This window comes from Zingiber officinale, chromosome 3B (genome assembly GCF_018446385.1).
Source record: "Zingiber officinale cultivar Zhangliang chromosome 3B, Zo_v1.1, whole genome shotgun sequence".
NCBI classification, from domain to species: domain Eukaryota; kingdom Viridiplantae; phylum Streptophyta; class Magnoliopsida; order Zingiberales; family Zingiberaceae; genus Zingiber; species Zingiber officinale.
Window position 1 is genome coordinate 81587414 of NC_055991.1, and position 15049 is coordinate 81602462.

The 15049-nt window shown below is 37.5% G+C and overlaps 1 protein-coding gene across 1 annotated transcript; it reads right to left on the reverse strand.

Annotated features, from left to right (window-relative positions):
- Nucleotides 1-7106: 7106 nt before the first annotated feature.
- LOC122056658 (glycine-rich protein A3-like) lies at nt 7107-9326 on the reverse strand. The gene is made up of 3 exons (XM_042618715.1): nt 9286-9326; nt 8301-8596; nt 7107-7536 (listed from the first exon to the last, which is right to left on the reverse strand). The coding sequence occupies exons 2-3, from the start codon at nt 8584-8586 to the stop codon at nt 7286-7288; spliced, it is 537 nt and encodes a 178-aa protein (XP_042474649.1). The 5' UTR covers nt 8587-8596; nt 9286-9326; the 3' UTR covers nt 7107-7285.
- Between the last annotated feature and the right edge of the window lie 5723 nt (nt 9327-15049).

A 15049-nucleotide genomic window follows, 5' to 3' on the forward strand; every position in this document is an offset into this window, starting at 1 on the left:
GTACTGTATTACTTGTGTGTGGATTTTTGGACTTGTGGTATCCTTTTGTTTGTTATGTATTTGTTGAGATAAGTTGTACCGGTACATAGTCTAGTTTCTTGTTTTACGTGGTTGTATTTGTTTTCATCCGTATGGGCTGTAGATATTATCATATATTGCCCTATGGCCATGTATTTAGGTTTTATATGTTGTCATAACGGGGGAGATGTTGTTCGTTTATCAGACAAGGACTCCCTCGGGGTGTGACATTAGTAGATCAGATTGATCAGACACTAAGCAAAACCAGAGAAATTCCAAACAGGTTTGGAGTGTAGGAAATCAGTGGCCGGCTAGAAGGGGGTTGAATAGCTAGGTCACTCCCAATTCTATTTCTTCTCTATAAGGTTAGTTTGCGCAAGCGGAAATGAAACTAAAACAATGAAAGTAATATAAAGAACACAAATGCTAACACGATTCTTTTACGTGGTTCAGAAATTGCTTGCTCTTATCCTATGGCTTGTCCTTGAGGGGGCGAACCCTTAATCTTTTGATGGATTAGTTCCCGGCAATCTTCGGCTAGAGCTTTCCCCTTCTAGGTGGAGCAAACCTCTCACAATGGTCTCTTCCACTTTACAAGATGAAACTTAGGTTTGGAGAGGAAGAGAAGACTTGGAAGCTTTGGGCAAAAACTTAGGAGTTATTCAACAAGCATGAGTAACCTCCTTCATGCCCCAAAGCTACCTATAAATAAGAGGAGAGAGTTGATCATCATATCAACTCAACCCGACATCAGTCGACTGATGTAGTCATTAGACACAACCAACGACTCTTTGCAGAACTCATTTTTTGCCAATGACCATATACTAGTCGACTGGTGTCAACACCAGTCGACTGGTGTCAACACCAGTCGACTGATCTTCGCAACCGACGAGCACTGAACCTTTTTGTGCTCTTCGTGAATTTGGACCAGTCAATTGGTCCAAGTATCAGTCGACTGGTACCATACATTCACTCACACTCATCCTTTCTGGAGTCACCCTTGAAGCTTCTTCATCGGCCTTCATCCCTCAGATGCACCCGAGCTTGCGGCTCCTTTCCATGCACCCTTCACGTTGCCTTAAAGTCCGCTTCCCTCAGCTTTACTCCATTGCTCCTCGTCCGACGGTCCCTTGAATATCTTCCACCATCATTCACCAACCCAAGGATCCAAGCCCTAGGGTGAGCTTCCCAAACTTGGCCGCACCAAGTTTCTCATGTGTTTCACCAAGTCCTGCAAAACTCAAACACATATCAAATACATATGAAAGTCTAACTTAAACTCTTTGACACACACATCAAAATCATGATCATACCGATCAAACCTAGGTTGATTGCATCAACAATCTCCCCTTTTTTGATGTGTGGCAATATGTTTAAGTTAGGCACAAATAATAACTTTGAAAATTACATGCAATATGTAAACATGAAGCATAAAACCCAAACTCCCCCTTAACATATGCTCTCAACCTTAATTTTCAAGTTTTGCACATAAGTAGGTTTCTAACTTAAACCTACCCATTTCTCCCCTTTTGACACCATCAAAAAAATTATACCAAATAATCATACACTATGTGGCATCAAGTCTGATCAAATTTTGATAAAAAATTTGATTTCAGAAAACAAATAGAATGTTGGAAAGTTGGTATCAATCGACTGATAATTGATGTAGTCGACTGGTATACAAGCAACCCGAATTTCAACCTTTTGAAGCCAACTTTAGAAATACATAAAAAAATCCTAGAAAATTCAAAAAATCATGAAATTTGGACAACATATTTCTTGAAATATCCTTTAACTAAGAAAAATATGTTTTCATAAAAAGTCAAATTATTTTTGAAATTTTAACCAAATCTTAAAATTTTCAAAAACATGCAAGTTTGTATCAAATTAAACCTTAGTTTTGAATTCATATGTTTTAAAATAACTATACCACAGTAAAGAGAACATAGAATTGTTTTCAAAATATTTAAAATGTCCAACTATGATCGATGGGCAAGATGTTCATTAATTAAACATTTACTTTCCCCATAGTTGGCCTATGATCACTAAAAATTGATACATTTCATAATTCATCAAAATGTCATAAGCATAAGTGAATTATTAGTATCATCCTATCATCTCACACTTATGTTTAGAAATAGAATGCAATTCATTATGAGATGAAATGAAGATAACCTCTACTTAGGCCTCTTTATCATGAATTTCTATCAAGGATAAGTGCTCTCCCTTAAGGTCTCAAGTCATCCACATAGGAAAAAAAATTAGAATTATGACTTCGATGGTTGACTTATCCCAAAATCCTATAACCCTTGAGAATTGATTTTGGTACCCAATAGAGATTCTTCTTAATTGGGTTAACCAAGTATTCCTTAGGGATCCATTTCCTATCTAAGGTTTTTGTTTTTGATTACCCCCAAGCAATTAGACAATGATAAGATTTTTCATTGTTGGATTCCTTATATCCTAAACCCTTTTTGTTGAAACTTGCCCTTTGACTCCCAATAATCATGTTTAGGGTATTTAAGCTAATTTTAAATTTTCTAAGGGCTTTGGTGAGGTGTTCTACCTTTTCCCTTAAAGCCTTGTTTTCTTCTTCTAAGCATGATACATTTAAATAAGAAGAAGAAACATGCAAATTATTATCCTTAATAGTCATGGATCCTAATTTTTTCTTAAGCATGTAAATATCATTTTTCAAAGATTTATTCTTTCTTTTTTTCCTTAAACAAATCATCATTTGTACTTGAAATAATTTTAATTAAAACATGGGGAGGAAGATTATGTACCTCACTTATCGAGAAGTCCGAATCCGAAGTTTGACCTCCCCCTTCACTTGAGCTCCCTTCTTGATCTTCACTTGAGCTCTTTCCTTCTTCATTTTCGGATGAGGTGGAGGCTACATCATCAATTCCTATTAGAGCAAAATGGGGCACATGGTGCTCTTCTTCCTCCGATGACGGTGGATCATCCCATGTTGCTTTTAGGTTTTTGACCTTCTTCCCTTTTTCTTTTGACTTCTTCTTCTCTTCCTTCTTCTTTTCTTCTTTCTTCTTCATGAGGGGGTATTCATCCCTCATGTGTCCTTCTCCTTGGCAATTATAGCAAATAACTCTCCTTGTTCTACTCTTGCCTCTTGAACTCTTCCTAGCATTTGATTTGTTAGTAAAAAAAAGTTTTAAATGCTTTTCTTATCTTCCTTACCATATATGCCTCTTGATCGCTATCCATTGAGATGTTTGATTCTTCGGAGTCGGAGGATGGTGGGGATGAAGGTTTTTTCTTCTTGCCCTTTCCCTTGTTTGCCACAAGGGCTACTCCTCTTGATCTATGAGCTTCTCCATCCAATTCTTCAATCCGAGTCTTATGGAGCTCCATTGTTGAGAAGACTTCATTTAGAGAAGATTTCTCTAGATCCTTTGAAATGTAGAATGAGTCTACAATTGAGCTCCATGTTGAGGTTCTTGGGAAAGTATTGATGACTTTCATTATGATGTCTCAGTTTGTAAGTGTCTCACCTACACTTGTTAGTCCATTTAAAAGTTCCTTAATTCTAGAATGTAAAATTGATACATTTTCTCCTTTTTCAAGCTTGATATTGGTGAGTTGAGTTTAAAGGAGGTCTCTTCTTGCTAATTTCGCTTCTGATGTCCCTTTATGAAGCTCCACTAGCTTTTCCCATAATTCTTTGGTGCTTGAGTAGTTTCCAACCCTTGTTACTTCTTGTTGAGGAAGGACATTTAGTAGATGATGTATTGCTTTTGAATTTTCTAAATGTTCTTCCCTTTGCTTCTTGCTCCACCTTACTTTCTCGAGTATCTCATTATTGAGATCCCTAGGCATTTCGAAACCATTTTTCATGATTAGCATAATATCAAAATCAATTTTGAAAAATACCTCCATTCTCTTATTCCACTAAGAGAAATCTCCTTTGAATTTTGGTGCGTGAATGTTTGAGTCAACCATGTGTTGATGTTGCTCTTCTCGGTGATTAGTCCGTTGAAGGGCGCCCTCGCTCTGATACCACTTGTAGGGAATCGATGGCCGGCTAGAAGGGGGTTGAATATCTAGGTCACCCCCAATTCGATTTTTTCTCTACAAGGTTAGTTTATGCAAGCGGAAATGAAACTAAAACAATGAAAGCAATAAGTAAACAACACAAACGCTAACATGATTCTTTTATGTGGTTCAGAGATTGCTTGCTCCTATTCCACGGCTTGTCCTTGAGGTGGATGAACCCTTAATCTTTCGGTGGATTAGTTCTCGATAATCTCTGACTAGAGCTTTCTCCTTTTCGGTGGAGCAAACCTCTCACAATGGTCTCTTCCTCTTTACAAGATGCAACTTAGGTTTGGAGAGGAAGAGAAGACTTGGAAGCTTTGGGCAAGGACTTAGGAGTTATTCAACAAGCATGAGTAACTTTTTTCATGCCCCAAAGCTACCTATAAATAAGAGGAGAGAGTTAATCATCATATCAACTCAACCTGACATCAGCGAATGGTCCATGCACCGGTCGATTGATGTAGCCGTTAGACACAACCAACGACTCTCTGCAGAACTCATTTTCTACCAACGACCATATACTAGTCGACTGGTGTCAATACCAGTCAACTGATCTTCGCACCCGACGAGCATAAAACTCTTCTATGATCTTCGTGAATTTGGACCAGTTGACTAGTCTAAGTATCAGTCGACTGGTACCTTACATTCACTCACATTTATCCTTTCCGGAGTCTCCCTTGAAGCCCTCTTCCTCGGTCTTCGTCCCTCAGATGCACCCAAGCTTGCAGCTCCTTTCTATGCGCCCTTCGTGTTGCCTTAAAGTCTGCTTCCCCCCAGCTTTACTCCGTTGCTTCTCGTCTGGTGGTCCCTCGGATATCTTCCACCATCCTTCACTGATTCAAGGATCCGAGCTCTAGGATGAGCTTCCCAAACTTGGCCGCACAAAGTTTCTCATGTGTTCACCAAGTCCTGCGAGACTCAAACACATATGAAAGCCCAACTTAAACTTTTTGACACACACATCAAAATCATGATCATACCGATCAAACCTAGGTCTATTGCACCAATATGGAGGACCAGATGTTTGGTAGGTAAGTGAAGGTAAGCACTGGAGGAGAGTGATCTAATGAGAACGAGTCCCAGTTAGGGATTTTAGGCATTGGTCTATCTTAGATCCATTTTAGAAGTCTAAGATGAGACCATAACTAGATCCTAGTATCGGAGAGACAGGATTTAATTAATATTACTATTTTATTATTGTGCTAACTATATTTTGCAGGGTATTTTTTAGTTTTTGGATTAACTCTTTTTTGTAGGGTTAAAAAGTAAAAGTAGCCTCGGATGAACAGTGTCCGAGGTGCCTCAGAGATGCTCGGAGATGTCTCGGAGCAGCGCTTGGAAGCGGCCTAGATCTGTCAGAGGCACCCTCAAGAAGATGAAGTTTGCTTTGCGAGGAGTCGCCCTGGTGTGTGCTGGAGGCGCATTGGAGGCACCCCGCAAAGATAAGCTATAACCGTTGCGCATATAAGCAACGAAGCTTTCATATTTGATAATCCTCAAAGGAGGTGCCTCGGAGCTGTTGGAGGCGCCTCCAATGAGCTTTAAAAGAAGGTCACGAGTATCCCTAAAGACACAACACTAATACGAGCTTCTACGGCCGTTCTACTACTCCGACTGTGCTGTGCTTCTATATTCCAAGTTCTGAACGACTCAAGAATGACATGACACCACTACGTGCTCAAACGCCTAGACTTGGTTATTTGTTACTTTTGTTTTCTTTACTGTACTTGATATTCTAAAGTTGTCAACATCGAAGCCATCTCGACGCCGCCCCATAGCCAGCGCATCATCTCCCTTAGTTTAAGATAGGATCAAATTTGACGTCGTCTGTGGTGTGTGCAGATCCACAGCTCTTAGCTCCAGGATCATTTAACGTCATCTTCTTCCGGCTTAGAATATTCTCCCAGTCAACATACTAGTCATCTCGACGCCACCCCTAGCCAGCATGCCTTCTCCCGCTTTCTAATAGGATCAATAATAATTGAGATTTTGACCCTACAAGCAATTCAAAAAATCAACTTAGATGATAATTTAAGTAGAAAGGATTTAATATCTATCTTTGATTTTAAAATTGTCAAACGTCAAAGGGGTTCTCTATTCAAAAAGCTCGATAAGAGCTCTAATTCGTGATAATTAAGGTTATTAGACGATGATTGAAAGATATGGAGGCAAAATCTCCGACATCTATATAAATGAGTTACCCTTCGAACAAAGTATTAATAGCCTATATGAATTGTTATCAAGCACTAATCAGACAAGTTAAAAGTCTATATCAAATTACTAGTAGTCAAGCTAAAGTTTCTCTATTTGCACCGGATCTAATTCGTTTACCACTAGATCAACAACTATCGATAAATCGAACTTGAGCTTCTGATTTAGCGGAGAAAGACGATGGAGGCAAAGAGCTACTACAAATTGTTAAACATCGCTAGAGGCAAAATCTCCAACATCTAAATTAATGAGTTAGCCTCCTGGAAAAACAAAAATAGCCTACACGAATACCAATTGTTATCAACCAACAAGTAGTGGCGACAATAATCAATTATTACTATTTATCAATCAACGGTTGTATCAGTCGAGTTTTTAAGTTGACTCATAAATATTTTATTTGTTACAACAGTGATAATAATTGACTATTATCGTACATCAATCGATTGATGCCCATCATTCAAATTATTTAGTTGAGTTTCAAACAATCTATGACAAATCCTTTTAAATTTCCTCAAATATTGTATTTGGGGATTAAAATCAATTGATACTTATATTTAAATATTACCAAAGTTGAATTCAACTAAATTTATCAAAAATTTCTTTACCTAACATCTAATCAATCTTAATTTGTTGATATTTCATTCTTGTTTAACATTCAATCAATCCTAATCTGTTAGGATTTTACCACTGCTTACCATAGACCTCTTCACCACTGCAAACATCTACTTTTTAATATATTTGGATTTTATGTCTGATGTTAAATGTGTTCTCCTTATGATCTAATTCATTGGATAAAGATAATAGTACAATATTAGAAATACACATAAAAGGAAAAACTCACGGTAAACAACCAATCAAGAGTTACAGCAGAGATACTTAAAGTTAAAACTTGAAAGAAATAAAACTGAACGAGTTTCACAGACCAGTCTTCATGTTATTCATTAAATATGTAGTGAGATAGGTATACTTCATCTTGTAGCTCCAAGCACAATTGAGATCACTTCCATTTCTTGAACTTGCCGCCACCAAACATGCCATGCTTCCCGTGCTTGTGCTTTCCAAACTTGCCGTGTTTCATTTTGCCGTGGTGCTTGAACTTGCCATGGTGACCATACATTTGGCCTGCATAGCCCCCATGACCACTGTGATGAGAACCACTGTGATGAGAACCCATATGATGCACTCCATAAGCAGCAGCAGCTGCTGCAGCTCCACCGGCTAACATTGCCCCCATGTTAGGTCCGTGCCCTGTTGACAAAGTGAACCGCCAATGGAAGTTGTAATGTGGCTTGAGAAAAATAAGTTTCATAGTTATACACATTCTTGAAGTTTCCAATGTGTTAACAAGGGATATGTTGGACCAGAAAGGTTTCTTTGAAGTCAGTGGCGGAGTCACAAATTATAATCTACCCGAGTAGATGATAGGTGTATATATAAAAGAAACTCGGGCTAATCAGATGAACAATTGATTAAAATGGTTAAATGTACAAAAAAAAAAAATCCTAAATATATGTGTCCGCCCTTGTTTGTAGCTAACACCTGCCTCCACCTTTGTTTGTAGCTATATTATCTATTCATACAGTTACACTAGCAAAGCTCTTATCTGAATCCTTTCTATTGGAGTATGGTGTCACAAAGGCTTAGTTTGTACAAGCATGGGGCGATTTTGTTCAGCTGTTGCAATCGAATTCAGTGTTTGTTACGCGGAAGAAAGACCTGTCTAACTCGTAGTGAGGATAATGGTTCAGACTCTTGGGGGATTCTTGTTTTGAGAATTGCAAGGTAGCTCCATCTTATCACTTAATCATAAAAACACTCCAACAACTCCACCACACAAATCTCCTACTTAATCATGAGCTTGAACAAGTAAAGAACAACAAAGTCAATGTGTTGAAACACCACCTCTTTCGACACTCTAGTTAAACATGTAGTTGACCATTCACCTCAAGCCAATTATGATAGTTCTATGAGAAAAAACCAATCTACTGCCAAAGGTCGCTTAACATACATACCTCCTTGATGTGGTGGTGCAGATGAACCAGGGTATCCTGCCGGCGGGTATGCAGCTGGAGGATAACCTTGCGGAGGATAACCTTGTGGAGGGTATCCATATGCCCCTGGTGGTGGCGGGTATGCTCCGGGCGGATATGCCCCAGGCGGATATGCCCCAGGCGGGGGAGGGTATCCGGCCGGGGGGTATCCTGCCTGAGGATATCCAGAGTGCCCATATCCAGAGTGCCCGTGCCCATGTAGTCCTTTATCACTATCTTTATCATGCTTGTCCTTTCCACCTCCCATTTCTTCTCCGCTGTAAAGTAAAAGAAGGTAGATGCAACTAAATCATTCAAGCCAAGCACCTTTGGATTATCAACAACGCCATGAATCATTAGATGAAAGAAATCAGATCCTCCCTAAACTACTTTCTATCTGTTCTAATAGAGATCTAAATCCATGATCTTTCATTAAATGAAATGATTGAAACAAATAAGAGATGAAACTGGAAAGCACAAACATAGAACTAACTCTGTAGAAATCACAAAGATCTAGTATCATCTTAGTCAAAACGATGATGGATCTGCTTGGTTCACTCATCTACTAACGATGCTCCTTGATCGAATGATCTATTCGAGTAGACTTTCTAGATCGAACAAGAAAGCAGAACCATGATCGTCTCAGGAAAAAGTAAGCGAAAATGTAAAGGGAAAAAAAAAAAGTCGAACAACGCAAGATGAAATCGATTGATCGATCCAAAGTAAACCAAACGAAAGAAGAGAAGAAGAAGAAGAAGAACCTTCGGCCGAGAGACGAAACGCTCCAGATCCGGCTGCCATATTCGAGAAGACTTTATAGATCGAACAAGAAAGCCGAACCATGATCGTCTCAGGAAAAAGTAAGTGAAAATGTAAAGGAAAAAAAAGTCGAACAACGCAAAATGAAATCGGTTCGATCGATCCAAAGTAAACCAAACGAAAAGAAGAAGAAGAGTAGAAGAATAACCTTCGTGTGTGAGAGGAAAACTCCAGATCCAACTGCCATTGTTGAAGCTTCCTCTTGTATTTATAGCGTATAGATAGAACTTTTAGGAAAATTTCATTTTCACCCTCGGATGTTTTCAGATTCTTGATAAATTACCAATTTAAATAAATAAGGAAAACGGAAAAGATTTATTGGATAAAAGGACTTTCGTTTTACTTTATAATCATTACATCCCGGAATAGTGTACTGGCAACAATGTTCTAATGGTTCCCATGTATTTGCTGTTCTATTCTTAACTACGGACGTCTGGCTGTTAGATGATAATATATTTGCATTTTAAAATTTATTTATCAACATCCCATCCGCCCTCTTAAAATGATATAATTATTCTTAAGTATATTGTTTAATATTATCAGTTTCTATCACATATTTAATTTTGAATCAATTAACTATGTAATAGCTAAAATTTCATAACTACTATAATACATAATTAATTGTAGTATTTATAAAACTTAACTCTTATAATTATTATAAAAGTTATAATTTTTTAACTACTATAATATAATTTGACATGTTCATTTAATAATTACATTATAATAGTTATAATTCAGACTTATTCTATTTAATAACATTCATATTATAGTAACTATTAAATTATAACTATTATAATATTCATAATAAATACGATTGCCTAATATGTCTGACCTATTTGAAAATTTTGTAATTATTATAATATTTATAGTACTTATGATTTGATAATTATTATAACCAGAAGATAGGATAAATTTAAGATTTAATGTATATAATAGGAAACAATAATATAAACAGATAACACTATCATAATACACTAGAGTAGGTGAGGTGGGAGTCTTTCTCATAAAAATAAATAAAAACGCTTGATGATTTAAAAAAAAAACTTACGCTTTTTTTAGTTTTTACTTTAAATTTCGATGGGGTTTGTGTTGCCGTCGAACTTGATAGCATTTTGAGAAATATGTAAAATTTAGGTGTAAAAAACATAATTTGACATTTGACCTTATGTACGCGTAAACGACATGGAAACGCGGATAGATAGCACATAAATATAATTGAATGCTCTGACTACGAGGATCCGCTGCAACGAAGCAACCACGGACTATTTCTTTTGGGTCATTCAAATCAAAATAATGCACCCTATTATGATTTTTTGTCAAAAAGTAGTGGGACCGGAGATACAGTGCAAACGAATTGAGTTGGTTAACCAGTTTTTTTTTTACCCAGTTCAAAAAATATATATTTTATTTATATTTGAAATTATTAAAAAATATTCTATTTATATTTAAAATTATCAAATTTAAACTGAATTCGAACATGTTCGAATATTTTTTTAGCCAAATTCAAATCTATACTATTGTATTCGATTATTCATGATAAGCTTATGAGCTGAACTCGAATTGAATTCTAATTATTTTTATACAATTTTATCTTAAATATATTTAAATTAAGGTTTGAATAATTTGAATCGAATTCGAATTTAAGACATTTCAAATTATGATTCCATATGCCCGAATCAAGATTTGAACAATTTGAATTGAACTCGAGCTCAAATTTTATTTCGAATCAAACTCGAGCAAAAATTATTTTTATTTTCGAGCTTTGAATCGAGCTTCGAATATCATATATATTTTCAAGTTCGAAATCAAATATCAATATTTTTATATTATTTGATTTGATTCGATTAGTTTGTACCCCAGACCGGCACAAGGGATGTTAAGATAGCGAATCTATTTTTTTCAAAAAGTATTATTTTTGAATGTGGTTACAATTGCTATTGATACAGTGATTGAAATGGGGCTCCCCGAGTCAGGTCAAAGTCTAGGAGGTCGACTAACATGACGGTCAAAGTCAAGGAAGGGTCGACCCTTGAAGTAAGAGGAGTCAATCGTCATGACCAAGAAGTTATCCGACTGGACCATCAGGCCAGTCGGACACCAAGCTTCTCAATATGGATGAATAGCTCAAGACGATATGCACTCTTCAGGGCCAAAATTTCTTTAAGATAGCACAATTGAATAGTTCGGTTGAGCATTTCAGCCGATCGAAACTACGGTCCGATCGAACAAAATGGACTCCCGGTTCTATTGAACTCTTTGGTTGAAACTGATAGACTGAGTAAGGGACGAGTCGTCGACGACATTCTAGATATCCAGTCAGCCAAGCGACTACCAATCGGGTCATGGGAAAAGCTCTATCGGTTTGCCAGGTAAGCGGGTTGTGGGCTCCTAGCCCAAGACCTCATATTCCTTTTTGGCATTTTGTGCCACGAAGGACAATGAATATTCTATATGTAAGCTGTGCTTCAGAAGCTTCCTCTTTACCAAACAAAGAGATTCCAGGTCCATTTTGGGAAAAGTGTCAGAGCATCTTTATAGTCTGTCCTTTTCTAGAAACGCTTTAAGACTCATGCATAGACAAACAGTAATACTATGAAAAAGGGTCTCCATCTACAGACGCAGGTACCCTCACATTATGCGAGACTACGCAATTTCCACTGTTCATTCATACTATTGTTCATCACCTTTTATCGATCACTGGCTTGAGCTTCATAGGGCCTACACTGGGGACCTCTTCCCTAGCCTATTCAATAACGCTCCTTTTGATATGCAGGAGTGCTTCAAAGTTATATTTTGACAACGAGAAGTCTTTATTTGGTCAACATCCAAGCCACATATCCAACATTTCATCTCTATCGATTTCAGACAGGATCATATTTGACTTCATCTGTGGGAACTTCACCTGCATCTGAAATGTAAGGATGGACGAGACTGGATGACTCACCATCGAGAAGTCTTTATTTGGTCAACATTCGAGCCACATATCCAACATTTCATCTTTATCGATTTTAGACAGGATCATATTTGACTTCATCTGTGAGAACTGCACCTGCATCTGAAATGTGAGGATAGAGGAGACTGGTTGACTCACCATCGAGAAGTCTTTATTTGGTCAACATCATTGCCACATATCCAACATTTCATCTTCACCGATTTCAGACAAGATCATATTTGGCTTCATCTGTGAGAACTTCGCCTGCATATGAAATGTGAGGATAGATGAGACTGGATGACTCGCCATTGTGACACTGTGCAATAGCAACAAACAACGATCGAGTTCTATCTTCCGAACGAGCCTGCTGTGTCTGCGACTGGCCATCAGGCTGAGCGAGGTACTCGAGTGGAAGGCCCAATCGGGTTCCAGTCGATCCAGTCTCCCCTGATCACCTTCTTGCAAGCACCTGTACATCTGGCCAGCCTCTCGCCCGTGCCCTCATCACCGATAGCATATCACCGGGCGTTGTTCTACACACCTCTTGACAACATGGGTCGAGCGGAGCGACCTCAAGGATGATCCTTTGAAAATGCACCCACTCGAAACCACCATAGAGAAAAAGCCCCGTTGACCAGTAGCTCCCCCGAGCGGGCGAGCAAACTGTTCTCCCAAGAAATTGTGGAGGATAAACTGTCGGCTCATTGCTAACCTTTCTCAATCGGAGAATATGGAGGGGCGGCCGACCTAGAAGACCACTAACTCAAATTTGAAAACGCGGCTATCCTCCATCAATACAAAGACTGGGTTAAGTGCCGAGTGTTCCTCATGACTATGTCCGGCTCAGCGCATAGATGGTTCAATCGACTCTCGACCAAGTCCATATGATGTTTCAAGGACTTTCTCAAAGCTTTTTTGCATCACTTTGCAAGTGGCCAAACTGATGGTGATTCTAATCGAGCTAGAAAATCACATGCATGCTAATTGAAGATCCACGCAGTTGGGTGTAGCCAAGAGAAAACATGTAACGACCACCCTTCTCACTACTCACTAAAGGTGTCCGTTACATAACTACTATAAACTCTTACTTAACTAGTGTAACAAACTGTACTTAAATTTTTCCAGAAACTTAAAATTTCGGCAGAGTATATGCTGTTCGGCAGGACTAAAATATAATACAATACTCCAAATTCAGAACATGCACATATAACTCATAATAACAGAAACATATGAAACTATATCTCAATGCAAACACAACGTATCTACTTACTAAACAAAACTCATCTTAGCATGCAATCTAAAACAAGAATAATCTCAAATGACATGAATATAAGGTACAATCTCAAATGCTTCTTAACCGCTAAAACACGGAAACTTAATAATGTCCCAAGTCTCTCCCATAGTCCTGGCATCACACATCATCGGACACCTCCTTGTCGCCTTCCTTTTCTATAGCTTTTCCTTTCCTGTATCTGCAGTAAGAGGAAATGCAATCTATAAGCAAAAATGCTTAGTAAGCGCTATCTATCTCACAAAAACTCGAATATGCATGTAAATATACTGAAATCCAAGAACTGAAAGCTCTAAAGAAAATACTACACATACTCATCTAATAGCAAAAGAACAACGCATACTGGAATGCTAAACATGTAAAGCTAATCAGAATAACATGCTAGCATAAGGAAAACTAAAACTTGCTGAATTTTAAACACTTTCTGAATCTTATTTCACTTGCTTAAAAACTTATACTTTAATACTTCAAAATAATAATCAACTTCTCTTGGGCCCAGGCGTAGTACCAAAGCGCGCTCCCTAATAGAGATTGGGGTAGCGAGCCACTAGTTCTACGAGGGTAAAGACCTCGGTCTTACCAGGGCCAAGGCCTCGGAATTGGTCACCTGGATTTGTTTAACGACAACCTCGGAAGTCGGGTACTAGCCTCTTCAAAGTAAAATATCTTATTTACTTCTTCTTTAAATGTCTTGACATTTTAACAAGCACCTTGTGTGCCAAAATCCCTAAAGTCTTGACTTTGGGATCTACTTAAGGCCTTTGCCTTTTTCTTTCTTTTCTTTATCTTGCTTATACTTGTTAATACCTCTGTTAAAAAGATGTCTCATACAAAACTGCACTAAAATGCTTATTAACTCTGCACTGAAATGCTTAACAGAATTGCATGGAAATACTTAATAAAACTTTACTGAAATGCTTATTGAAACTGCACTAAAACTAAATCTGCATACAAGCTTAATCAAATCTGCCTACAAACTTAATCAAAATTATGCACTATAAACTTAATCAAAATTCTGCACTATAAGCTTAATCAAAATTCTGCACTATAAACTTAATCAAATCTGCATACAAACTTAATCAAAATTCTACACTATAAGCTTAATCAAAATTCTGCACTATAAGCTTAATCAAATCTGCACTATAAGCTTAATCAAATCTACTCTAAGATTAGAGTTCTGCATATAATACTTATCAAAATATGCAAGCAATACTTATAAAAATCTGCATACCATACAAGCTTAAACTAAATCTAAAACTTGTTGGAATTAAAACCTATACCGCATGCTTCGAATTAAGAGAACTAAACTAGCTGACTCTAAACATATGTGAAGCTTGCTGGAATAAACTGTAGAAAGGAAACATATCTAAACCTCATGTTAGAATAGAGAAACTCAAATCTGTATCCTAGAATGAGTGTAACAAGAAAACATATCTAAACCTCATGCTAGAATAAAGAACCTCAAATCCATATACTTGAATGAAAGTAGCATATCTAAACCTCATGCTCAGATTTAACATAAGCAAATTCTGGAATTGAAACTGCACTACTCAAACAATGACTCAAAACTACAATCCAAACACTTCCAGATATCCATGCTACTCAAACCACAAACCAAGATTTGCAAGGCTACACAACCAATTTAAGCTTACTGGAAAACTAAAACAATACCTATATAAAACTTATTCA

Excerpts from the sequence above, each read along its gene's own strand:
- LOC122056658 (XM_042618715.1), bottom strand. The coding sequence starts at position 8,586 with ATGGGAGGTGGAAAGGACAAGCATGATAAAGATAGTGATAAAGGACTA. Across the intron at positions 7,537-8,300 it reads TGCACCACCACATCAAGGAG|GGCACGGACCTAACATGGGG; the intron begins GTATGTATGTTA and ends CTTTGTCAACAG.